At 40.8% G+C, this 25,637-nt stretch overlaps 1 protein-coding gene across 2 annotated transcripts in view; it reads right to left on the bottom strand.

Annotated features, from left to right (window-relative positions):
* Positions 1-25,637, bottom strand: part of SMOC1 (SPARC related modular calcium binding 1) — a 68,650-nt gene that overhangs the window by 38,807 nt on the left and 4,206 nt on the right. For both annotated transcript variants that reach the window (XM_053384889.1, XM_053384883.1), the window contains exons 2-5: positions 14,403-14,574; positions 12,895-13,007; positions 6,986-7,085; positions 5,671-5,718 (exon numbers count right to left, since the gene is read on the bottom strand). In XM_053384889.1, the coding sequence (XP_053240864.1) occupies positions 5,671-5,718; positions 6,986-7,085; positions 12,895-13,007; positions 14,403-14,574 (433 nt within the window). The remainder of the gene's footprint in view (positions 1-5,670; positions 5,719-6,985; positions 7,086-12,894; positions 13,008-14,402; positions 14,575-25,637) is intronic.

A 25,637-nucleotide genomic window follows, 5' to 3' on the forward strand; every position in this document is an offset into this window, starting at 1 on the left:
ACCTCCCTCACATCTTCAAGGCTTCGGGTTGCAGAGTGGGGGTGGGTAATGCAGTGAGTTCCCAGATCAATGGCCATTTGAAATTCAACCATATGGTGGAAGCCCTACAGCTGCATGTGTTAATTACCACACGTGCCCCCCTGTAAAGCAGTCTGTTCGACACAAAAAGAAAAACAGAAGGGGGAGAAGAAGAAAAAGACTGCTTGAGAGGATTAAATAAATAGTCCAAATTTTTTGCCTAATTCCTCCCAGACACACAATCTGCCTTCCTTCTGAAACCTGCATGCTTAGGACCCTTAATACCCCCTTCACATATCCAGCCATGTGCAGTGAACCTAGGCAAAACTATTGCAAAGTGTACTTTTCTCTTCTCATCCCTCTCCTCCCCTCCCTCCCTCCCTCCCACCGTCGTCTTCTTTAGAGAACTAATTTCTGGCTGACAACCAGACTGAGTTTTCGGGCTTACAATATGCCTTTTCATTTCCTCAGAGAAGAGAATGGACACCTCGTCAGCTATGTCTGTATTGCATGTGAGGGGCAGAGAGAGAGTAGGGGGAGAGGGGGAGAGAGAGGGAGGGGGAGAATGGGAAGGGTGAAAATAAAGGGATGGGTGAATAACAGACTGAGAACGGCACACATACAAATCACTGTGTTGTGCTCTCTTTTGACACTGCTTTTCTTCGAAGTGAAGAGTGAACAATTTCAACTAGAAGCAACAACCCAAGTTCAACAGGTATCAATCAGCTGAACAATTCCACACTCAAAAAACACTATTAAAAAAATTGTCACAATGAAGTAGTAGAGGGCCTCAGCGGGATGGAAGGAATCACCTGGAATCATCTCATGGTCCATTTCATAACAATTTCAGCAAGAAGGGTAAAAAAGAAGCAACACGCTAGCACCAGTCCAAATTTTAGGTGGAATTAAGTTTAATAAGCCCACTTTCTTGCTTTAGTGCAACTGTTAGCTAATAAATGCCACATACCTCTCTGGACAGGATCACAAAAGCAGACTAGGTTTACTGCCTTTACCCCCACCCACAGCAATAGTATCAACTTTCCTAATATATAATATCTTATGATGTTTTCCTATGTAGTCATCACTGTCTGCACCAAAGATGGGGAACATAAAAGTCTCTCCCTCTAGTTGCCTAATGAACGAATGTCCATTGCCAAAACTTAAAAGTCTTATTTTTGGGCGAATAAATAAAAACTATATCCTGAATCCTAGCAAGCTTCTACTCCCCTTTGTTGTGCCACTCTGCAGCCATCCAAGGCAGAAAAAGAAAGACAACTCATTCTCAGTGGCCATCAACGTGGCTTTAAGGAGACTTCTGACCACACAGATTCTTATTTTTCTTGAATGAATGTAACCATTCTTACCTACATTCAACAAGTTAAGCAAATAGTCAAAAAGCTTGATACAAAATTCCAAGAGACATACAGTGTTGAGCCTTTTCAAGAATAGAACATACAGTCCCATAATTTTCAATGGAGTTCTTTTTTCTTGTCATCTCTAAGACCTGCACATCCTTTTCTTCTAAAACTCCAGCTGTATACATATCAGAATCAGTGCAAGAGGTTGTTATTCTTGTCCCAGGCTTTCTCCTCTGAAAATAGATATTCAGAATGATTCCAGTCTTTATGAACTCACACATACTAGTGACTGATCAAGAGTCTCAGGGCATCTTAAAGATCAATATTTATTGTGGCATGAATTCTCTTGTGCTTAGTGTACAAACTCTTGAGTTCCCCAGCTGCATCCACTTTTAAATTGCTGGCCTATTCACTTAACCGGGGTGGGGTGGGGGGGACCGGTGATCTTACATTGGAATTGAAGCCCTGCTGAGGAAGGAATTATCACATCACATTTCAGTTTAATAAACAATTCATTTTGTGAAAAGACTCTCCATATGCAGTCAAAAGGATTACCCATTGACTCTGGAACTTCTGGAATTTGCTAACCATCACAAAGGTGGACTGCTAGATTCCCACTGAGTCAACAGTGGATGATTTAGTGCCTGAGGCATGCACCTGTTTGCCTTCCGCACTTAAAAAAAAATATTCTGACTATATTGTGCTAACTCTCAACCTAGATATTCAGGAAATTCACATTTAAAGGAATGTGAGCTAACCTGGTTATAGACTGTACAATGATGCTGTTAACCTAAACAGGATGGAACAGCCTCTGCTGACTCTCCAAGGTGTGTGGTGGGAGAGATACTGGCTGCATCTTAAAGATATAAGACTTAATACTTTTGACAGGAAACAGTGAAAACCAAAAACTGATTGTAAAAAACACAATTTGACAAGTCATGTGGTGGATTCAGGTAAAGCTCAGAGAAGAAGGTATCCTGGATTATCTATGATCAGGCAGGAAATGTGACCAGAATAAAACAGAATCAAAAAGTATGAAGTGAAGTAACATATTAGAGGAAGGAATTCAATGTAGTGCTAAGGAATACAGTACAAACATTCCTGGAATAATCTCCCTTCTTCTCCTCCCATGTGATGTTCTGGGGGTTCTTCTAACCCTTCCCCAAATTGGGGGGAGGGCTGGATTGCAGGGAGAGGAGAGAAGTGGAAAGCCCCACTGCACTAGAGGATGTCATGCAAGTTTCCACTAGCAGGACTTGTTATTTGAATCTGGCCCAGGAAGAACCAAGGGCACAGGTGGCCACCCCCTTCCTGAAGCTAAGTAGGTGAGGGTCTGGTTAGTGCCTGCACAGCTGTCTTTGCAGGATCCACACGCATCTTGGGGTTTCACTGACAGAATCAATGTGGGATAAAAATGTAAGAAAATAAAGATCAGGTAAAATATAAAGCAGAAAACAAAATCATGCTGCAGTTTCAAAATTGGGGTATGGAGGCTGAATTGTTTTATAGACCAAAAATGAAAGAACAGTGACTACCATATTCAAAGCCAGATCACAGAGTTCAAGGCAGTTCAACCATCTTCAAAGCCTTCACTCAAGCCAAGGGGGAAGTCATTTATGCAATTTCTAATCCATAGAATCACTATGGAAATTGTAGCTCTTCTATGATTTGATTGTCCTTTGGATGCTTGATACCTGCAAACGTTAGCAAGGATTTACAGAAGGTAGGCTTATTAAGGGGTGGGAGAAATTCTCTCCCACTCTCTCTACTATCCCCAAACTGCATAAAACACAGACTTGTGCACACTTTTTGGATGGTGTAGGAACATGCAAGCTTTGTTCTGCATGTATCCCTTTGAGGTTAAGGGAGAAATGTGCTCTCTCAATAATGATTTGTCAAGGAAAAAAAGTATTTTGATGACTACTGGGGATGTGTGTTTTTTTAAAGAAACAACACCTGGCAATTTACTTTCAGGACTAATAGCAAGACAAACAAATGGGAAAGTTCAATGCAAGGGCAGTGCCAGAAGGATGGAGACACATAAAAATATTGTCAAGCTTCAGTCAATTCACCGTTCAACACATGGCAGAAAAGAGCTGATCTGATCTGCTTTGCATCAACCACATATGAGAAGGATTAAAGGTCATAAGTGGTTAATCCAAGACTGCAGATGCATGAACAAGAGGTTCTATAAACCTCAGTTTTTGTTCTCACTTTCAAGGTGACGGAAGCTGAATCACAGGGTTGAACAAACATATTTGACAAGGCAAATTGCAAAACAGCAGACAATTTAGCTTAGAATGGACAGATTTCTTATTTAAAATTTATATTCTACTTTTCACCAACAGTGTAGAAGAGCACTTTATAACAATACAATATACAAAATTTAAAACCTAAACTTTAACATTTTAAACATCAAAAGTCTAAAGTCTAAAAAAAAAGTTTTTTAAAAAGACATTGCCCAGATCTCAGTGAGATCAACACCCCAATGCCACTATAGAAGGAGGCAAATGTTTTATCAGTTCAATAAAGAGCTTGGGAAAAGGCAGGGTGGAAAACTGAAATGAATTTTTCTCTAGTGAAAAATGGATTTCTTGCTGAAGGATGCACAAAAGAATTAGCAGATCACAGAGGAATATTAAGCCCAGTATTGCACTTTCCTCCTTAAGCGCATCACTCCCTTCCTCAAGAGCCTCTCCCTGAACCAAAAGACGATTATAATATTTTGGTTTCACATGGTATTTAATGGCATGTCTAGCAAAGGACCCAAACTCCCACTACTTCCAGCAGTCCTGGCTTGATTGTCTTGGGCATACCCACTCCCTCATGTTAACTAGTGAGGACAAGCATCAGAAGATGCATCTTACAGATGTGGAACGCAGGGAACTATCCATGTACGGAATGCCTGCAGACCTATCTTAAAGGTTTACAACTGGGCAGCCATATTCCAAAAGTATCCATTGTTTTCCTCACTCAAATTCTGGAAAGGCAGGATCACGTTTTCTAAAATTCCAGATAAAAGAACCTCAACACTATAATCAGTCATTCTAGAACAGAAGTAAAGGAATCCAAGCCAGTTTCTAGAGGTGCACTGGGAGGTGAGAGGAAAGCCCTATTTCACAAATGAAAATCCTTGCCCAGGCTTTCACCGACGGAATTTGTTAAATGAATATTGCAGCTAAATCAGAAACATTACAGCATCTGTATCAGCCTACCACAACTCTGTGCCCTCCAGATGCTTGACTACAACTCCCATCAGCCTCACAGGGCTCTGCTTGTTGGGCTGGAGTTCGAGGAAGGATGAATATCCCTACTAATCTATTTCAGATTTCCAGTTTTATAGTCCTTATTTTGACAGCTCATATTGCAAAAGCCAACACTTGTGTTCCATCTCTAGCTCTTCTGCCTCTTTTAGGCACGCTTGACTGTATGCAACAATTCCTATGAAATTGAATGCAACAATAGAGTTTTTACATCTGAAGTGAAGAGGCGAAAACAGTATGGTGGTATGGGAGATTTTCCCTCAACACAAAAATGCAGAAAACAGAATGCAAAATTAATCTTCCGGCTCCCCCCGCCCTTCTGGAAGGCTAGCTGTGTCACCTAAAATATGAGTTAACTCAAGTTATTCCTCAACATTGTGTATTCCTACAACATTTAAGTACTTTATACCAAGGTGAGAAGCTGGGGGACTGTACTAGTAATCTTGCTTGTAAAAAGTATTCAGAACGGTTCTGCCAGGTGGTGTAGAACTTTCTCATAGAAAGTGCAAGGCAGAATGAAGTTGTATAATTCAACTGTGCTTTAGTTTTGGCCTGATTATTCCCCTGCTGAATTTCAAATAAATAAATAAATAAAACGCTTACAAGGCAATGATCTCACACATCACAGTGAGAATTTACATTAGGCCAATGTGCAGCACCTCTGAAAATCCTACACTTGGGAACAGCTGGCCCATAATTTAAAAGGCATGCTCAGCATTGCTATAGATCTGTGCTGACCATGCCAGTCTTCTGTTCTTTCAATCTTAGGATAACTCAGGAGGGTGACTCAAGATTAACACAATTCATGAGGACTATCCTGCAGCTTCTGCTTTTATGTACTCTTATCAGATGCCGTCTTCTCATGAAAGCAGAACTTAAGACTCAGAACTTGATACCATGGCACCATTTGCATTATAGTAATGTTTTTGATATTATGAGAAGTTCCAACATGACTTAAGGAAAATGACTGGAAAGCCCTACATCAGAAAACAAAACAAAACCCACTTCTGTGAGCATAGAACTCCACTCACCTTTTCTGCCAGAATTACCCTGTCCTAAAGGCCTGTCAGTTACTGAACCTTAAAGAGAAGGAAACACATAATTCTGTTATTTAAGAGATGATATGGGCAAAGCAGTCGCAAATATACAATCTCAACAAATTCAGTCAAATCCATTGGTACAAATTTGGCCCATTTGCCTTAGATGCCATGCTCTAAAAATAAAATAATAATAAATTACAAGCAACTGTCCCAACACGTGTCCAAATCTTGCTGCTTCTCTAGCCACTTTTGTACTGGCTCAGTCATTTTGTAGAATCCAGTTTGAAGGATACAAGTTTACTATCTGCAAGATAGTACAGAGGAAGGGGTTCCCCTGAAATATGAGCATTGCAATCTGGTCTGATGACGTTACAGACTGTATGGCCAGAATGAAATGTGTTGATAGGCAGGTGGTAGATACTTCATGGACAGATACAAGAGCTGGTTGATGGGGGCAGTGCCTGGACTGGCGCAGGAGACCACAGATGGCCTTCTGTCAAGATTCCTAAAAAACACTGCCTAGTAGCTGTATTTTAGTCTCCAATGTTTTTTGCCAGCAACAGATATTGGTTTGTCAGGCACCTGCCCCCCCATGGAATCCTATTGTGCCCACCATTTAGGATAGACAGAATGGGGTGGGGGAGAGAGAGAAAGAGAAAAGAAAGGCAAGATGCTTGCTGGAGATAGATGGTCCGGTTTGTAATATATTACAAACGTTTTCTGAAGTCTGGTTTGGCCTAAACCCATTCAGTGTATTTCATCCTTAAAAAAAATCCTGTTCTAACCAACTCTTTTGACAAGTATCTATTCTAACATAAAATTTATTTTTCATGGAAAAGAAGCCACTCGGACAGCATCAAGAGGCTATTTAAAAATATATTTGGTTTGATACCCAAAGAGTTATAAAGCAATGTGTCATTGAATGGAGAATCATATGTTTACAGGTGCCCAAGCTAGAGCACATGCTGGAAACAATGAATGCCAATTATCATGACCCAAAAAGGCGGAGCAAATTCAAACTGTGTTACTCTCTTCTACTCATTTCACCTGATGGTCAAAACCATTTGCAACATATAATGAAGATGAGCTGTGAGTGAATGACAGCTTTCAAGCAGCACTGAAGATTGACCTGGCCATAAGATGGAGCAGCTATTAGCAGCTATTATCTCAATTCCCTGAGTGTAGGACTAATTTTGCATTGTATGAATGGGTCCAAGACCTTTGAATTAAAAGCCAAAATGCTTGTCCCTTTCTCTTCCTATCTGAGCATCAAAAGCAGCAATCGTTTTTTCTCAGCCCTCAGTACCTGAACATACAGGAGTTTTGTTCTGTACAGAAGAACCACTGATGGGTTTGCCGTCTGGAGTGACGCACCAGCAGTATCCGGTATAGGTATGGCACTGCACCTGTTTGGAAAAGAGGAAACTTACTGGTTACAGGGTTCCCAGAATCCACCTGCAACCTGTGCTCATCCAATAACCCAAAGTGAATGTGAAATTTTTGTACAATTAGAGACATTAAGGAACCATTAGAGTTTAAGGAATAAACGTTTTCAAGGAAAATGAGAAAAGTGTTTGTTTTGCACTTTTTAATTTAATGGTTATATCTCCCAGTCTAGGCAATATCTATATGCAAACAAAGGAAGAATAACTGGTCCTTAGCAGGAAGGTAGCAACCAAAATCAGACAATTTATATAAAGCCTCTGGCCTACTTAAACAAATTAGAGACAGTTACTGCAAAAATAGGTGGAGCAAGTTTAGCACACATTGGAAGAGAAGGAAAAACAGAGAAGACACATTTTGAAGGTCACAGACCCCAGCTGCAGACCGTCCTCAATCAGCCACAATAGCAGAGAGATGAGCCCAAGAAGCTGCTGCACTGCATATCGGGCAGCACAAACCCTCACAACATGAGCCCTAGCCAGGAGGAGAAAGCAAGAACCAGCACATGCTTCAGATTAGGGTTCTGGGGATAGCTATAAATGACTCAGCTGCTCACTGCCTCTTGCAACTCCGCTCAGCTCTTTTTGGCTCTCTGGCTGGACAGCTCCACTGCTGCATCAAGAACCTTGCTGCAGACCTGCTCCCTAACCTGCTGGATAGCTCCTCAGCTTTGCCAGTAGGGCAGGGAAGTCAAGCCACAGTTACGTATTAGTGGAACAGGGCAAACCCTCCATGAAAGAAACAGTAGAGGAATTCGCACAGTAATATAATCACAAGACCAGATGCAAGACAAATGACTAGCTTTTGTCAAGATCTTAGAGATTAACATAAGTAAGCAATAAAGTTAAACGGAATAAAGTAACACAATCAGTTAAAAAGCTGAAGCAACACAGCTCCTGACTTGCTGGATTTATTTCAGACTACAAGAGGTTTATTGATCCTTTGGCAAAATGCCTGATTGCAGCAGTTCATGAAACCCATATGAATGGGATGTTGCCAAAGATCGGTAGTCATATGAACCTGGCCATATATGGAGTCAGACAATTGGTCCATCTAGCCTGGGGCCCCAATGAGCCCACAAAGGCTTTCTGTAGCCCATGCACAGTCCTCACCCCCTGCCCCAAACGCTGCTGAGAAAAGCATTCTATTGTAACTAATAGAACAGACTGCAGTACTTACCTGAATGCGGGGGGTGTGGTGCCCACAACACTCTCTCATTTGCAAGTGGGCTCATGGGCCCAAGAAGGTTGGTGACCCCTGTTCTAATATTGTCCACTAGGACAGGCAGCAGCTCATATCACTTGGTACCTAATCCTATCCTACTGACTGGAAATACTGGGAATTGAACCAAGGACCTTCGACATACACAGCAAGTATTCTGGCACTGAGCTATGGCACTGCCAAAACAATCAAAAACTTAGGGAAAGTGTGATGCATACTCTGAATTGACCAATTTCTTTTTTAAACTGTATTTTTTTAAAAAAAAAAAGCCTAGCAAAAATGACCAATACAATCTACAATAATGTTTGAAGATCAGTTACAGGCAGCCCCTTGCTTGTGCATATAACATATAACTGAAAACCACTGATAAAGCCTGCTCTCTCATTGTGCATGCTTGTGCATTGTGAATTCTCTTTACCTCTGCAGGATGGAGAAATACTGAAACTTGTGCTGGCTTTTCTCCCTCTCTCATAATAAGCTGAGTGTTGGAAGATTCAGGACAGACAAAAAGTACTTCATACAACAAACAGTTAACCTATGGAATTTGCCACCACATGTGTTGACCATTAACTTGGATGGCTTTAAAAGAGGATTGGGCAAATTAATTGAGGATAAGGCTATTGCTTGCTACTAGCCATGGTGACTATGTTCTTTCTCTGTTGATGGAGGCAGTATGCCTCTGAATCGCTGGTAACTCACAAGTGGGGAAAGTGTTGTTGTACTCAAGTTCTGCTTGCCACAGGCTGGCCACTGTGGGAACAGAAAGTTGGACCAGATGGGCCTTCGATTGGATTCAGCAGGCTCTTAGCATTTCTTTGTTTTTCTAAAAGGATATTTACCGAAAGCTGCATCACACTGTCAACTTTCATTGATTGGTCATCTTCATTACAATCCCCATTTAACCTTTTCTGCCTCCCCTCAAATTCCTTTATTTCTCCATATATTCAAAATTGTCAACTATAGTAATACAGCTCAAGCACAACAGTCTTTATTTTTTATAAATAAAACTTACAAGCCTTTTTGAATCACAACCAAATGATCACCACATTAGAGATGAGGGTGGCAGAAAATGTCTTGCTTAAAGTCATCCAGAAAGTCTACAGCTGAACAAAGAATGGAACATGCCAACTGTGGACTGACCATTTCAGTTCTCCAAGTTCCTTATTTTCCCAGTTATAAATTCAGTTCTCCAAATTTTGTGAAGCAATTTGTGGTCATTTTTTTAAAAACCTGATGGAAATTCATCAGCATTTTAGTGAAAATTTCTACTAATAAACACATTTTTGTGCATTTTGATTAATATATGCATTTCTGAAATCAATTTCCCTAAATATAAAACATTTTGTGCCCATTTCCCCATATTATATGAACTTTGGGGCATAACATTTGGTTGGAGAACTGAATCACAAAATTCAGAAAACTGCACATTTCAAAGAATGGCAGTGTTTCAGTTTCCATAGTGGTTCGAGAAGTGTGAATTAAGCAGTTTCTCATTAAAATGCAAGCAACAGCCAAAATCTCGTTCATCGCTAACCCTAGCTCATAGCTCATGATTTTAACCACTATACCACACTCATATTTCATGTTCTTAACTCTTATGCTACACAAGCTTTTGTCTTTTTGTCAAATTTGCTTTTGTCTTTGTTAAATTTAGATAAACACACAGCTTAAAAGCTCCCAGCTCAAATTGACCAAATAGCAGGAAATATTGCACAACAGAACTGCTCTGTCACCATTTCCCAAATTAATTAGAAATGCTGTTACGACCCTCCCCACCCCTACGTCAGACACATCAATTACAGTGTGTGAAATAGAACAAAAGCCAACACTTCAACCAGTGGGCCCTTAAATAAATTCCTGCACCCATAAAAACCATTAGAATATGAAAACATTAAAACTGTAGCCACTGGCAGGCTCCTCTGGGAGAATGGGGCCTTTGTTGAGGTCTGTTCAGGTCCTCACTGAAGATGCCAGAATGAGGTTTCAAAGGACTACATAAACATTTTAACAAGCTGGCAGGATCGTCCATTATAACTTGACAGAGGCAAATCAAGGGCCGATTTGTTTCCACTCCATCTTCTGGCGAAGGGAAAACATAGAATTGTATGTGTATGGAAAATACAGGAACTGGCCAGGATTAATCATATGGCTCAGTATGCTGCCGACAGGAGCTCATGCTATAATGAAGTCTGTGCCTGCCCTTCTTCCCTCGTACTGACTCCTGCATCATTTCTCAGAGCTAAAATACAGCAGCTGTTGTCCTGTAACAACTTAGGAAATCAGAGGCCATGTTCAAAAAGTTCAGTGGGACAGAAATCTAATACTGGTAGCCTGAACTGCATGGGGAGTGTGGTGGTTTTGGGGGGGAGGTGTATTCACTCCAAGGTGTCTGCCAAGCAGTGTTCTCAGAGCTATAAAATACTTGTAGCAAACTTCACAAAGTAGGATTGGTGGGGCTGGTAGAACCAGGTATGTGTGTCTGCCTAACTGTTCCTAGCCCTGTACAGAGGAAGAGTGGGGTCAGGTATGCTGTCAGTACAGCTTGCACATGTACAATTGAATGTATACAGGTCTCCAGTTGTGTGATCAGGAACCGAGTTTTTTCCATGATTCCCAACTATGTGACATGCAAACTAGAGTTCATATGCAAACATGAAGCTGAACATATCATGGTTGAAAGCAGAAACAGCATATGCAATTTCACTTCTCCTACCAGTACCTTGGGTTACATACGCTTCAGGTTACAGACTCCGCTAACCCAGAAATAGTACCTCGGGTTAAAAACTTTGCTTCAGGATGAGAACAGAAATCGTGCTCCAGTGGTGCAGCGGGAGGCCCCATTAGCTAAAGTGGTGCTTCAGGTTAAGAACAGTTTCAGGTTAAGAACGGACCTCCGGAACGAATTAAGTACTTAACCCGAGGTACCACTGTAGTTGGTATAGAAAGCAGAGTTCCTCGGTACACAGAAAGACTCAGATGTAAATATATGCCAGCCTGAGAAGGGAGCATATATACAATACATGGAGTATGGGATATAGAGGTCTGTGGGGACATAATGGACTATAAGGTTATCCTTAAGGATTTAAGGCTTGTGGAATGCTCCCCCCCCCCAGGGAGGGTTGCCTGGCACCTTCATTACATATATTTAAGCGCCATGCAAAAATATTGTTTAATCAGCCAAAGGCCTGGGTGAAGAACAATCTATGGCCTTTTAAATGTGTTTGGGGGGGATATCAGTTTTGTTTTTTTGTTTTTGTTTTGTTATTGTGTTATGTATTTTGTGTTTTATACTGTAAACTGCCCTGTGATATTCAGATGAAAGATGGTATACAAATTAAATAAAGAAGAAAAGTCTGAAGTAATTATTTGTCTATCTTTTGAACACATTTAAATCCCACTTCTGTTTCATGGTGGAACCAAAGGATGTATGCAGTTCCCAGGCAGTCATTCATCCAGGCACTAACCAGACCCCATGAGCTGATGCCCTTATATGACTTCAGATTATAATATGAAGTACTAAACTAAAACTTTTTTGCCCAAACAATAGCTTGATATACCCAGATTTGGTGAGCACTGGAGGAAAAGAATTCTACTGTGTTGGGACAACCAAAGAGAACTCTTCACTGTGTGTTCTAGATGTACTGATCAGTGAAATCTTCAAGAACTGCAATATGGCATGAATGGAGGAGGCAGACTTCCAAAGGTAGAATTACAAGCAGCTAATTCTGTTTAGCTTGCAGTGTCGGCCCAATAGGATTACTCCCTTGTGAGTGCAGCAGAATGTAGAACAGTCATTTTAATTTTAGGGATGTGCTTTAAAATATTTGATACAGAGCTAAAACAGCTGAGACATTTCAGTTTTTCTACAAGCAAAAGCTAAAAAATAAAGGGAAAAAAGCATTTCTGTTCCTAAGGCCCACTGACCCCCTTCCAAGTAGGCATTTTGATAAGGAATCACATCAAAGGACAGATAAGAAATGAAAGATAAACATTTCCCCCTGCTCTTTGAATAACAAGAGCGCAGGGACAATAGGAAGAAAAACATTCATTTTGTATTCGGGAAAACACTTTTCCAAGAGAAAAAAAGAATCCAGTCTTGGGAGGATGCTATAGTTAAGGAATTCTCAGCACAGCCAAGTGAGTTACATGGGCACATGCATGTAAACAAACATACAGTGTCTGTAAATACAGACATGCTAGAATGTTAAGGTTCTTATTTTTTTAAAAAAGGTCACTGAGCAATAGCTTTTCTGACTAGGTAGTGTAAAAGCACAGGTGTCTGAAAATTATTTCCAAATACTGAATATAGATGTTAAATCCGACCCATATATTTTATTATACAGTGGTACCTCGGGTTACAGACGCTTTGGGTTATGCATTTTCAGGTTACGGACCGCGGGAAACCCAGAAGTACCAGAAAGTGTTTCACCACTTGCACATGCGCAGAAGCACCAAAGTGCATCACGCACGTGCACAGACACGGCGCTGCAAGTTATCCATTCCATGCATCTTCTCAACAAAAAGAAACAAGAATCTTGATGAAAATCTTACTTGGGTGAATGCTCCGTCCTCAGTGCACTCTGGAATGAAGACTGCTTCTTGCGGCTTCTTTGCTTGATCCAGAGCTTGAGCCCTTTCTATTCTGCATTTGCTTTGACCAGCATCTGAAGGGGACAAAATCCACTAGGAATTCAAGTAGCAGCAGGCAATACAAAACACCACCCATTGCTGCTTCCACACATGGGCTATTTAGCAGCAACCAATCATTGTTGCTCTGCTTTAAACTGGAATCAGAATAGCAGCTCTGCTTCAAATGTTTTGGAACCCAAACAACATTTTGCTGCCAAGTGGAGATCCCCCTTAGCTCAGCCCCAGTTGTTGGTAGTAGGAACAGAAAGAGCTGTCCATTTCAGTTCTGCTTCCAGTTCTTAAATTCAGGTCTCCACATTTTTAAGCCTTTTGTGAATTAAGGAGGAAAAATCCTCATGAACATTCATCAGCATTTTAGTGCAAATTTCTCTTACCATATTTGTATAAGCAGTTTTGACTAATGTACACATTTATAAGCATTTTTGTTAATATTCATATTCGCTAATAACTTCATTAATAATAATTTCTCTGCTGATCAAAATATGTATTTTACCATCTGTTTGGAGAACATCACAAAATTTGGGTAAGCATGAATTTTGAATGATAGTTGCTTATTTGTTCACATATTCTTTCAGAAAGTGAAAATTAGATGGAGTCAGGTTTAAATGCGTAAAGAAGCAAATTTATCCCCTACCCCTAGATGGGAGGAAATTTTTAAACTGAAACCATTATACGGGGGAGGGGGTTAAATACTCCACCCCCATCACTGAACTCCAAATCATTATTGCCTCCTATGCTGCAATTTGGCAGCGGGGGAAGGGCAGGAGAAGAATCTGATGGAGAGGCATTATTATGGGTAAAGGGAAGGGTTAAAGTTGATCCTCCAGAGGACCTTCAGACCATAAAAAAGAAAATGTCTAGAGCAATTCATATCAGTGGCCAAGCTACTGAACAGTTACACAATTGGTCATCTACATCTGGGGAAATGCATAGCTGTTCCACTGAGGTGAAAAAGAAACAGCTCTAAGGGAGGAAAACAGAACCTGAAAATAGAAAAGCAGGAGGACACCTTGCAGAGACAAATGGAGTGAATGAAATATAGCCTGTAAAATAAACTCACTCACAGTGCACTTTTATCCCTTCACACTCTATTAATATAACTTTGCTATCTTATTTTATCTGTTAAGCGCCTTGAGGCTCTGTCAGGGGAAAAGGCAGGGAATGAATGAATGAATGAATGAATGAATGAATGAATGAATATGCACCATGTGAAGAATACAGTGTAAAGCTGTATATAAATCGTTGAAATAAATAATGCTAGCCATTTCCTCCTCAACAAACTGTTATTTGCAAATACAGATAATCCTAGGAGGTGCTTATCTAGCGTAATGCAAGAATCAACTTACAGTTTGAAAAAAAGACAAAACACTCCCATACCATTGTCAATAAAGCCACTTTCATTTCCTTACCTTTACATCTGCCTCGATGAACCACACTCAGGCTTGCATCCCTGCATTTTGCTCTCTGGTAGTCACACATCGACTCGTACGTCCTGCCATCTGAAGCACAGAGGGGCTTGGTTGGGGACCTGGAGCAGTGGAGGTTACATTGCGGGTCTCTGTCACGATCACTTATTAAAAACTAAAGGTGAAAAATAGGAAGTAAAATATATGTTGTTGTTTTTTAAAAAATGAAGTACTGTGAATTTTAATACATTTTGTTTACTTTTTTCTAGCGTTATTAATATGTTTGCATATATACCCTCCCTGAAGATATTCTTCCTTGCTTTGTCTGGTTCATCAGCTATGGTCACTGCTCGACAGGGATAGCCTGACCACTGTGTTGATCACTTCTAAACTGGACTTCTGCAATTCACTGTATGTGGGGCTGCCCTTCAGAAGCTCCAGCTGATACAGAACGTGGCAGCCAGACTTCTGGTGGGAGGGGCATGGCTGGTGCTTTGGGATGCCTCTGCTAAAACAGATACACTGGCTGCACATCCACTACCAAACCAGGTTCAAGGCCCTTGTATTAATGTACCAAGCCCTGAACGACTTAGGCCCAGGTGGACCTTAGGGACCACCTGAATCATTATATCCCAACTCAATCATAGAGATCATTTCCGGAATGTCATTGGCTGTCCCTTAAGTTTGTGAAGCCCATTTGATATCAACATGAAACAGAGCCTTTATTGTCGTTGACCAAATGCCTTCCGATTCAATCTTTAAACACCTGCTGAAACATCTTCTATTCTACCAGGCTTATGCAGGCAATTAAAAATACACCTTTCCATGATAGTTAGTTGATGGCCTCTTATTTTGTTTTATTGTCATTCGTTTGTGGGTGTGTATAACTGCTTTCATTTTTTATAGTATATAAATACTTTTATAAAGAAATAAAATAAACAATGGATCCAGATAACTGTTGGCCTAGAAGAGCACTGCAGTGTCCACTAATGCAAGCTTTCTGCACACTTACAAAGACACAGTTCAAAAGGTGAAAGTCTCAGCATTTCCTACAGTTTACCTTATCACTTTCCCCCAAGGATCCAACCAAATTTACGTCAGAACCGTCCCAAGAGACCAGCATGCAGATAGTGGCATGCACCACAAGGAAAAGTCAGAGTCACTGCTGTAATCGCTGTTCTTACAATTGATGCAACAGTTGTGTAAACCTTTATGTATTTCTTTATTGTTACATTTATAGCCCCCTTTTCCTGAAAGTTGCTCAAGATGACATATGTGATTTCCCCACTCTTTATCTTCACAACAACTCTGAGGTGGGTTAGGCAAACAGAAGGTGTCTAGAAAAAGCAATCTTCAAGACCAAATAGATCCGGCACAAGGTATTCCAGACCCTAGTTTGAACACTCCAATCACTAGACCACATAGGCTCTCTTTCAAAAGTGAAGAGAACAGGTATATAAATCTGTTAGATGTTTTCCAAGTCCAAAGCTGCTAAAAACACACAAAGTTCCAGGCTTGCTGGCCTGGCCAAAGCAGGCATTTCTGAAGTGTGCCTCTCTGCACAGTTACTTCATTTCCAAAACCAAAACCCTAAGCTCTACAGATTTAAAATCAAATTATTCTCTATGCCAACTCACTCTTGTGGAGGAAGCCTATACAAACAAGAGCTGACAGAAGACACATGAATTCTACACATCATGCAGTGTAGGCCATGGTTTCGCATTTGTTCCCCTGCCCCTTTTAATCTACGATTTTGCCTCTTGCCTAAACAAACACATTACACAAATTTCCAGGGTTTGGGGATTTTATGTTCTTTTTTGCAGTGTGTTGGTGATGGTGCAGATGTTAAATAAAAATCTGTATAAAATAGCCTATCCTGCTTTTTTTTGCCAGTGCTTTTTTGCAATAGTACTCACCAGTACATAGTACCATCACCTCTTTTCTTGCTGACCATGGCAGCCATTTTGTGCTGGTGCCCACTGCATTTTTATCAAGGTATGAGTATCAGCGCCTCATTTTTTTTAACCAAAAAAAGAGCACTGCATACCACATTTTGAAAAGATGAGGAAGGGTCATAGCTATGTAGGTATTTTTGCAGCAGCATTTTAAAGCAGTACATGTATTTAAGGCTGGATAAGGAGTTTCTCCTTTGCCTGGGGGGGGTATCAAATCATGGGTCCACATAAAATAAGCATCCTGTCTCAAACTGGCAGCCAGTTCTGAATGTGTTTAACAGCACAATATATTTATATATCACAGTCTGTCAATTGCGGCTCATTTTCTTGAGTTACCTGTTCTGCATGTAAATCACTACTTTTAAATGGCACAGTTGCAGCTTTTGATTGTCATCTCTGGAGGTCCAATATCAAGTGTACAGAGAAAGCAAGCACTTGTGATACTTTATGTAACCCCACCCCCTACTACTAACACTACTACTACTATTTCAGGACTGGCCAATTTTAGATAATAAAAAAGTGGATTCTGTGGGGGTGGAAACAAGCAGGTAAAGGGCAGTGTTGAATACTTAGGCTCTGTACCTAAGTTTCAGGATTCAACTATCTTTTGAATCAGGATTCAACAGGATACAACAGGATTTTGCAGTAGCCTTTCTCTTCTAAATGCACAAGTTCTTGGGTGACTGCTAGAGGAAGCCTTTCTGCAGTATTCAAAAGAGGACTGAAACCCTTTACTTTTGAACATGCATTTACACAGGTGCACGTTTATAGCTGCTTCCTGGACTAACTCCAACCTCCTCTGACCTGGGAAGGCAGCAGAGGTGAGATAAGAGAGGTCAGAAGATAGCTAAATTTGCCAAGCAAGAGCATCTGCTCTTTCTCTCCACACCTCAGCACCACCGCTGACAAAAACAACAAACACTGATTAAATAACTTTTAATGTCTGTGAGAAAAAACAGGTTTCTTGCAGCTGCTTAGCTGGAAGCACTTTTAGGATTTTGCTTGGGAAGGGTCTGTCCAGACAAAGAAAAAAAAAGAGGTTTGGTGGTCACTCATTTAGGGCTCTCATCTGTGCACAATGCACATCATAACCTACAACTGAGCAGTTTGGGCAAGCCTTTGTGAAGCTGCAATCAGCACCCAAAGAACTTCCCTGCAGCAGAAAGAACAAATTTGGACTGATTATCATCATTCAACCAAGGAAGAGGTAGTGAGAGATAGAAAACAAAGGAGCTGGGGCAGGAGAGATGCCCTCACAGCCAAACAATACTATCATCTGTGTGTATGACATGAAAAGCATGGCATCTATTCTTTTTCTTTGCCGCACAAGTTATCTTAGTATCTTTTTTCCAATCTACAAATGGAGAACTGAGACCTCATTTGCAAAGTGACCAGATGCCGAAATGTGCAGCAAGCCTATATCAAAGATAGATGTATCAAAGCACACCATCTTGCTTTATTGCCACAGTCATCCTTTACAGCTGTAACTTAATCCATCATTAGCATTCATGTGTGTTTTCCTTAAGTCCTCCTAAGGCGGCATCATGACTACTTGGCCCAGTCAATTTATACACAAACAAAAATACTAATGCATTGCTTCTAAACTAAGTAAACAATGCAGATCTCCACAAACTACAGACTGTCTAAATATCAAAATGTTGAAGGTACCGTGGATTAACACATCAGGCTAATCCATATAAACAAAAGCTGTACAGTGTTACCTCTGTTTACGAACGTAATCCATTCCGGAAGTCCGTTCTTAAACTGAAATCATTCTTAAACCAAGGCACGCTTTCCCCAATGAGGCCTCCCGCCGCCGGTACCCTTCCACCGTTCGGCTTCCGTTCTTAGACCAAGGTAAAGTTTGCAAACCAAGACACTACTTCTGGTTTTGCAGAGTTCGTAAACAGAATAGTTCATAAACAGGGCTGTTCTTAAACCGAGGTACCACAGTATAGGGTTGTATCCAATAGCAGTCATAGTCAAAACAGACTGGCTGAAATTAATGGTCTTGGCTAACTTAGGTCCATTGATTTCAATGGGTCTCCTCAGGGTAGAATTCAGTCGGCTACAACCCATAAGCATTTTGACATTTCCCCCTTCAAATTCTAGGGTGCCAAATTTTCCTTCTGGCTTCATCTTAAAGGTACTGCCAAGTAGTAATATTAATGGGTCAATGTTGCTTTTTTCTGTTTGATTTGCCCAGGAATCACGTCAATTCTAGCATTGTTCGCTGGTAGATCAAAGACAAGCAGAGTTAGCATGATGATCACCGCATCACAAACACAACTAAGGCAGCACCAAGCCCCTTAACTATGCATATTATTCCATATGAGAGTTATTTTACACACAGAGACAATAATTTAGTGTGTCTGCTGATGCTTAATGAACTTGCTATTTAGCAACTGTTTTGCTTGTTTGCATGACCTGTTAAAATGTTGTCAGAAGCACCAATACATAATGAACAATTCACAATTCTAGTCCAAAACTAAAATTTTATTATGTCCTTCAAGTTTGCAGAGAGTAAATATGTGGATGTAGGTACACATGGTGCTTTAGGATGCTGCAGGGACAGGATCACTGAAAATCACTGGTTGCACAGCAGTATGTGTTGATGAAATTCACTCTGCCCAATATCACATCTCCATCTGTTGACTTAAGAGTGACTGGTTCTTAATGCTACACTTATTGCTTTAATCCATCACCTGTCTCCTAGTGGAGATAAATGCTCTGACCTGGAGATAATTTCCTATAAATACACAGCATTTAAGAAATGTACCAAGAAATATTTGCAGCCAAGAAATGAAATAAATCAGGTCTTAAATTTAGGGTAGGAGACACAACATTTGGGTGATATAAGCTGAGCTCTTCCGATTTGCCAAGTGGTAAAATCCTCACCTTATGCTGTATGTCTCTCCTCCTCACATAATTGGTTCCTCCCTTATAAGGAAACACTAAGATACTGATGTCAGGGCAGAAAGTAAATTGTACAACACATTACAGGGGAAGAAAGGTTAAAGAAAAGACGTCTTGTGCTAAGAGAGTAGCTCTGCACTTAGCAGTGGTTTTTCCATTAAACCTTCCAGCATATATTTTGAATTTCAGGATAAAGCCATTACAGCTTTCCTTGTAACAATAACCAGAGGCAACGGTAACTTAACACTAATGCAACTGGTATTTTAAACCCTCACCCCACAATGGCTTGCAACCCTGTTCCAGCTGACTAGTAGACCAGGATTATTTTATGCCTCTATTCTAGCAGTCATTAAGGAATGTGTAAAGGTTGTAACAGGACGCAGGTGGCACTGTGGGTTAAACCACAAAGCCTAGGGCTTGCCGATCAGAAGGTCGGCGGTTCGAATCCCTGCGACGGGGTGAGCTCCCGTTGCTCAGTCCCTGCTTCTGCCAACCTAGCAGTTCGAAAGCACATCAAAGTGCAAGTAGATAAATAGGTACCGCTCCAGCGGGAAGGTAAACGGTATTTCCATGTGCTGCTCTAGTTCGTCAGAAGTAGCTTAGTCATGCTGGCCACATGACCCGGAAGCTGTATGCTGGCTCCCTCGGCCAATAAAGCGAGATGAGCGCCGCAACCCCAGAGTCGGTCACGACTGGACCTAATGGTCAGGGGTCCCATTACCTTTAAAGGTTGTAACCATTTGGGGCTTTTAAAGTTATAAGCATATAGCTCAGTCGGTAGAGCACGAGACTCAGGGTTGTCGGTTTGAGTCCCATGTTGGGCAAAAAGAATCCTGCATTGGAGGGGGTTGGACTAGATTACCCTAGGGATCCCTTCCAACTCTACGATTCTATGATTCTAAGGTGAGTAATAGGAGGCATTATAGAGGGGCATTCAATTAATCTGAATGTTTGAAGATCCAAGGCAGATAAAAGGTAGTACAGTAAGCCAGAAACTTATGCGCATTTAACTTGTGAACATTCAGCTTTATGTGCGGGGGGGGGTATAGCAAGGGGGAAAGGTTCTGGGGGAAATGACCTTGGCAATCCTACCTGCCACTGAATCCAATGTACAGTGGTACCTCAGGTTAAGAACTTAATTTGTTCTGGAGGTACGTTGTTAACCTGAAACTGTTCTTAACCTGAGGTACCGCTTTAGCTAATGGGGCCTCCCGCTGCTGCCGCGCGATTTCTGTTCTCATCCTGAAGCAAAGTTCTTAACCAGAGGTACTATTTCTGGGTTAGCGGAGTCTGTAACCTGAAGTGTCTGTAACCCGAGGTACCACTGTATTTTGACTATACACAATTTTAGCATTAAGTGCAATCCCCTGAACGTAAACTCCATGCAAATTGCTGACTTACTGCATTTCTTCACGCAGCACATTGTAAACTATAGAATTCACTCTCATAAGAGGCAGTGATGGCGACCGACTTTGATGATTTTAAAAACAGAATCGGACAAACTCATGGAGGACAAAGCTATCCATGGCTACAAGCCACAACGGCTAGGTCAGTTGCTGGGAGTTGCAAGTGAGGAGAAGACTACAGTGGCCCGGTCCTGCTTGTGGGCTCCCCATGCACATCTGGTTGGCCACTGAGAACAGGATGCTGGACTAGATAGGCCATTGTCCTGATCCAGCAGGGCTCTTATGATGTTCTTATTAAAAGAGCATATTCATTTTGCTGGACAACTTATTATACACCTTGTTCCTGCTGCATGAAATGGTTCCCTTTTTTAAAGTCTCCATTGATTTATTATAATTGAACAGAAGTATTTCAAATCTGTGTGAGGATCCAAGTGAACTGCTCAGCTTTTAGACAGTCCCACTCTTCATGCAGCTGGTTTTTCTTGTGCTAGTTCTTCTTGCAGATCCTTGAGGACTCTTGCTTTGGAGCAGGTTCCTATAAGCTTCCTCCAGCATAAATGACTAAAAGGAGTTATCTTGTATTTCAGTGCAGCTATATTCTGTCCAAGTGTCTGTGTTTTGTGCAGCTCCTGCTTTGTGATGCATCCAGTGTAGTCTGGGGGGCCAGAGTGCCGAGACTCAGAGAAGAGCAAACAGGCTTTACCTGAACTCCTGGTGCAAAAGGACTTTGCGATAGCAATGTATAAGATCAGTTTCAATTTGCACAACTCAAGAGACCCCATGATGTCCTCTGCCAGTTAGAGAAATGTTTTGAAATACTCCAATGGTTTGCTCACTGAACTGCACCCACGCTAATCACAGCCTATCCAAACTCACAGTAAAGGTAACAACGCTGCACATGTTTTGCATTTTACATGGGAGACCACCAACAGAATATTTATTGTTTTGTGGAGGAGACAAAAATTGAGTTTGACTGCTTGTGGTCACTGAAGTCCTTGAGTACTTTCTGGGGGAAAGCAGGGGGGAAAGTCCATGTTGTGCCCTACCCTTAGAACTCAAGGCACATGGCAATTCTATACAATATGAAGGCACCCAGTTTCCTATCTGGAGATTCACAATTTAAATTCAGGCAAGAGAGGAGGGGAAGGAAAGGGGACAAACACACATGGCCCACTGTGACTCTTTCTGGCAGTAAGCTGTTTGACATTGGAACCGACTCCCATGAGATGTGGTGGAATTTCCTTCCTTGGATGTTTTTCAGCAGATGTTGGATGACCATCATGTATATTTTAGTTGAGAATCCTGCATTTCAGGGTTCGGATTAGATGATCTTGACAGCAGCTTTCTATTATCAACTGTCAAATTTATAAGGCTTTGATTGAAGCAAAGCCACAAGACGACCCAGCTGAGTTTTGTGGCTCATCTGTTGCTTGTTGTATTTAAAAGCCTCTCATAGGCTGTCCTTCAGTTTTTGTTGATTAGGTCTATGGACCCTGAGCATGAAGAAATGTGTCTGTGCATAGTCAAAACATTTCCTCACAAATGAGATAAAGAAGCTTGTTGAGATTATATTGGGAACATTTTTTTCATCAGCACAACCCGATTCTCAGGTCTCCTAGTGTTGTTTTCCCCAGATGGAGAAAGTACATACAGGTCCTTTCTGTTTCTCAAACATAAGCAACCAGAATAAGTTTGGGAATTGTTGCTCTATGCAAGGTAATTCAGTGTACACAAACTGGTGGGCATGGGAAGGCTCATTTTGGTATGGCTTATGTGTTCATTCTGTCAGGCCACACGTGCTTTGCATTTTTGTTGACACTATATGTAAACTTCTGCTTAGAAAGGGATTAACATTAATTCTGTGAACAGAGTATTTACGCAAGGGTCTCCAGGACACATTTTGATATGTGCCAGACAGAAGACACATGTACTCCTAAATACAAACTGCATCTTAAGATACAGTCTGATGGATTCTCACATCTTTTGTTTGGGTATTATTCATATAGAGGCAACATTATCTTGCAATGGGAAGAAGCCAGCTTCCTTTTTGAGAGACACCACAATTATCTTTGGCACTCTTATTTAAGGAAACTAAGCCCTAGAGCCCTATCCCTGAACTTCTCACCACACAACGAATGAACAGTGCTTTAACAGGAGAATTCATATGTTTTTCAGGGCACAACGCTCTCAGGCATTAAATATTTTTTAATTTGCTTATACATAATCTATGCTGGGCCCTTCCAAACACTTAAATTCTCATACAAACCTCTTAGCAGATTATCTGCAATAATTCTGATCCATACAGTAAAGAGAATGAAGGTACATTCTTTCACCTCTGGTGGACGTGCCCAAAGATTAAGGCTTTCTGGGAGAAGATTTATAATGAAATAAAAAAGGTATTTAAATATACCTTTCTGAAGAAACCAGAGGCCTTTCTCTTGGGGATGGTCGGCCAGTTGGTGTTAAAGAAGGACAGGACATTCTTTATGTATGCTACAACAGCAGCAAGAATACTCATCGCGAAGTATTGGAAGACAGAAGAACTACCCACCGTGGAAGAATGGCAGATGAAAGTTATAGACTATATGAGACTGGCAGAGATGACCAGCAGAATCCGAGACCAGGGAAAAGAGACATCGGAAGAAGAATGGAAGAAATTTAAAGACTATCTTAAGAAATATTGTAAAATTGTGGAATGCTGAGACGTTTGTGGATTTGGAAGATATGAGGTTGAATGCTGTAACCATTATGTTATATGAAAAGAAAGGTTAAAAAATTTTTTACTAGAAAATAGGGAAGGATTTGTTGATCATAATTAATTAAGGATTGGAATGCAGTAAGGGGAGGTATGAGGAGGTCGGGAAAATCTTTTATGAAAAAAGGGTTTGAAATTATACATGTGGTGTTTTTTGTGTTTTGTGTGTGTTTATGTTTTTGTTTTGCTGTGATTTGTGTTTTTATAATTTGTGAAAAATTAATAAATATTTAAAAAAAATAATAATTCTGATCCATACAGCATCTCTTCCATATAAGTGATGTTGCAGGGCTGGGCACAATCTTATTTACTGCTTGCTTGTGGACTTGTTATTTGCAGGGAGCGGGGCTTTAAGAAAACACTTTGAAACTTGGAAGATGTTAAAGAGCTGCGTATCATGATTCTAGAAACATGAACATTTGTTTTTGGTTTTGTACAATAAGGCCTGCAGGGAAGGAAGAGTAAGAAACTATTTACAAGCTACTTGAACACTAGTTGCATATGCCAATACATCCTGAAGTGTAGACTTGTCACCCATGCTGGGTAATTTCTTGAGGTTGCAAAGTCAGAATCTAAAACCCACAAGCACACAGTTTAAATGTATTGCAAGCAATGGAGGCTGTATCCAGTGTTGGTAATACTCAGAACAGACCCACTGAAATTAATGCTCATGACTACCTCAAAAGCATTAATGTAAATGGGTCTACTCTGAGTTGGACCCACCCTAAAGCAGCAACAGAATTCCAACACAAGAAATGAGAAGGAAGACTTTAGTCATCACTTCACCGCAGGAAAGGAATTTATTATGACTAACTGGCCAAGATAGTATTTAGTACTGAAACAATGAACTGCTCACATATTTAGGTATACTAGTCAATACACCACATCCAATGGAAGAACAATCACACTGAGCACATACTTTCATAAGCTATTTATAAACCTAACGAAAGTTTTAAAATTAGGATGTGCAGGCAAATATTATCTTGTGCTTTTCTCCTGAAAGGGGTTAAAACATCCCTACAGCATGAATTCAGCACTGTAGTAAGAACAGTATTTTCCTACCTGTCCCACCCAATAAAATATATTAGGCTCCTGGTAAGGAATTGGGAGAGAGAGAGAGAGAGAGAGAGAGAGAGAGAGAGAGAGAGAGAGAGAGAGACAAGAGAACACAGGGCAATGTGAAAGGTATTACCAACCAGCATTTATTTTGCAGAACTAAAGGTTCCAGACCTGAACATTATGTGCCTCATTGCAAAGACCACAAGAGCATGATTGCATAATTAAGAATGGTAGAATAGCAGCTACTTGTATGAAAAAGAACAGGCCTCTACCAATCCACAAGGGCAAGAGGCCTTGATTCACTGGTGCGGGCCTCTGATGAGTGTGACAAGAGGATCCCACAACTCTTCTCTCCCAGCTTAGGAACAGGAAAATAGTTGTTCTTCATTGCACTGAGCTTTAAAGCAAGCAGAAGCAGTATGAGCTTGCCACAACAATTCTTCATCTACATTTATTACTGATACACAAAGAACCAGTTGCCTAAGAAGTACTGGTTACAAGTAATTGTACAAGTCAGAAGTGACCACGTACAATTTCCCCCCTGTGCAGGACCTATTTTTATTAAGGGGGGAGGGACAATTATTTCAGGTAGGTAGGTAGGATGACTTCCAAACCCTTTCTAGTCTAGTATCAGGTAGCTGGCTAGTTACAGCAAAGGTCCAAGCTGTGCTTCCAGAGTCCTCCACCACCATAAACATTCACACAAAAGAGCTCTACAGAAATAGTGCCAAGACCGAACCCCAGTCTCACTCTTTGGCCTATCTCATACTTCCATCTCATGCTCAGATTACCTTTAAAAGCTTTCACTATACTGTGGGAAAATACAAACAAGAAGGGCCTGATGGAAAGTATGGAAGAATTCTCCTACATATAAATGAACAGACTGATACTGTAGGTAAGTTAATCTACAGTTGGCAAGCCAAGCTGACAAGGTAGGTGGGTGGGAGAAAGGGAGGGGGTAATTCAAGTGTGATTAGTTATGTTTTCATCTTTTTCTTGCTGACACACAGCCAGAAGTTTCTTTTATTCTTCTCTCCAGGAACTGTTAATCTTTCAAACATATAGGGGACAGAAAACCCAGATGTTCCACTATCTCTACCCAATTTAGCAACATATATTTATTATCTAGTAGATTCCACATTCCAGA

Source organism: Podarcis raffonei, chromosome 1, assembly GCF_027172205.1.
Source record: "Podarcis raffonei isolate rPodRaf1 chromosome 1, rPodRaf1.pri, whole genome shotgun sequence".
NCBI lineage: Eukaryota > Metazoa > Chordata > Lepidosauria > Squamata > Lacertidae > Podarcis > Podarcis raffonei.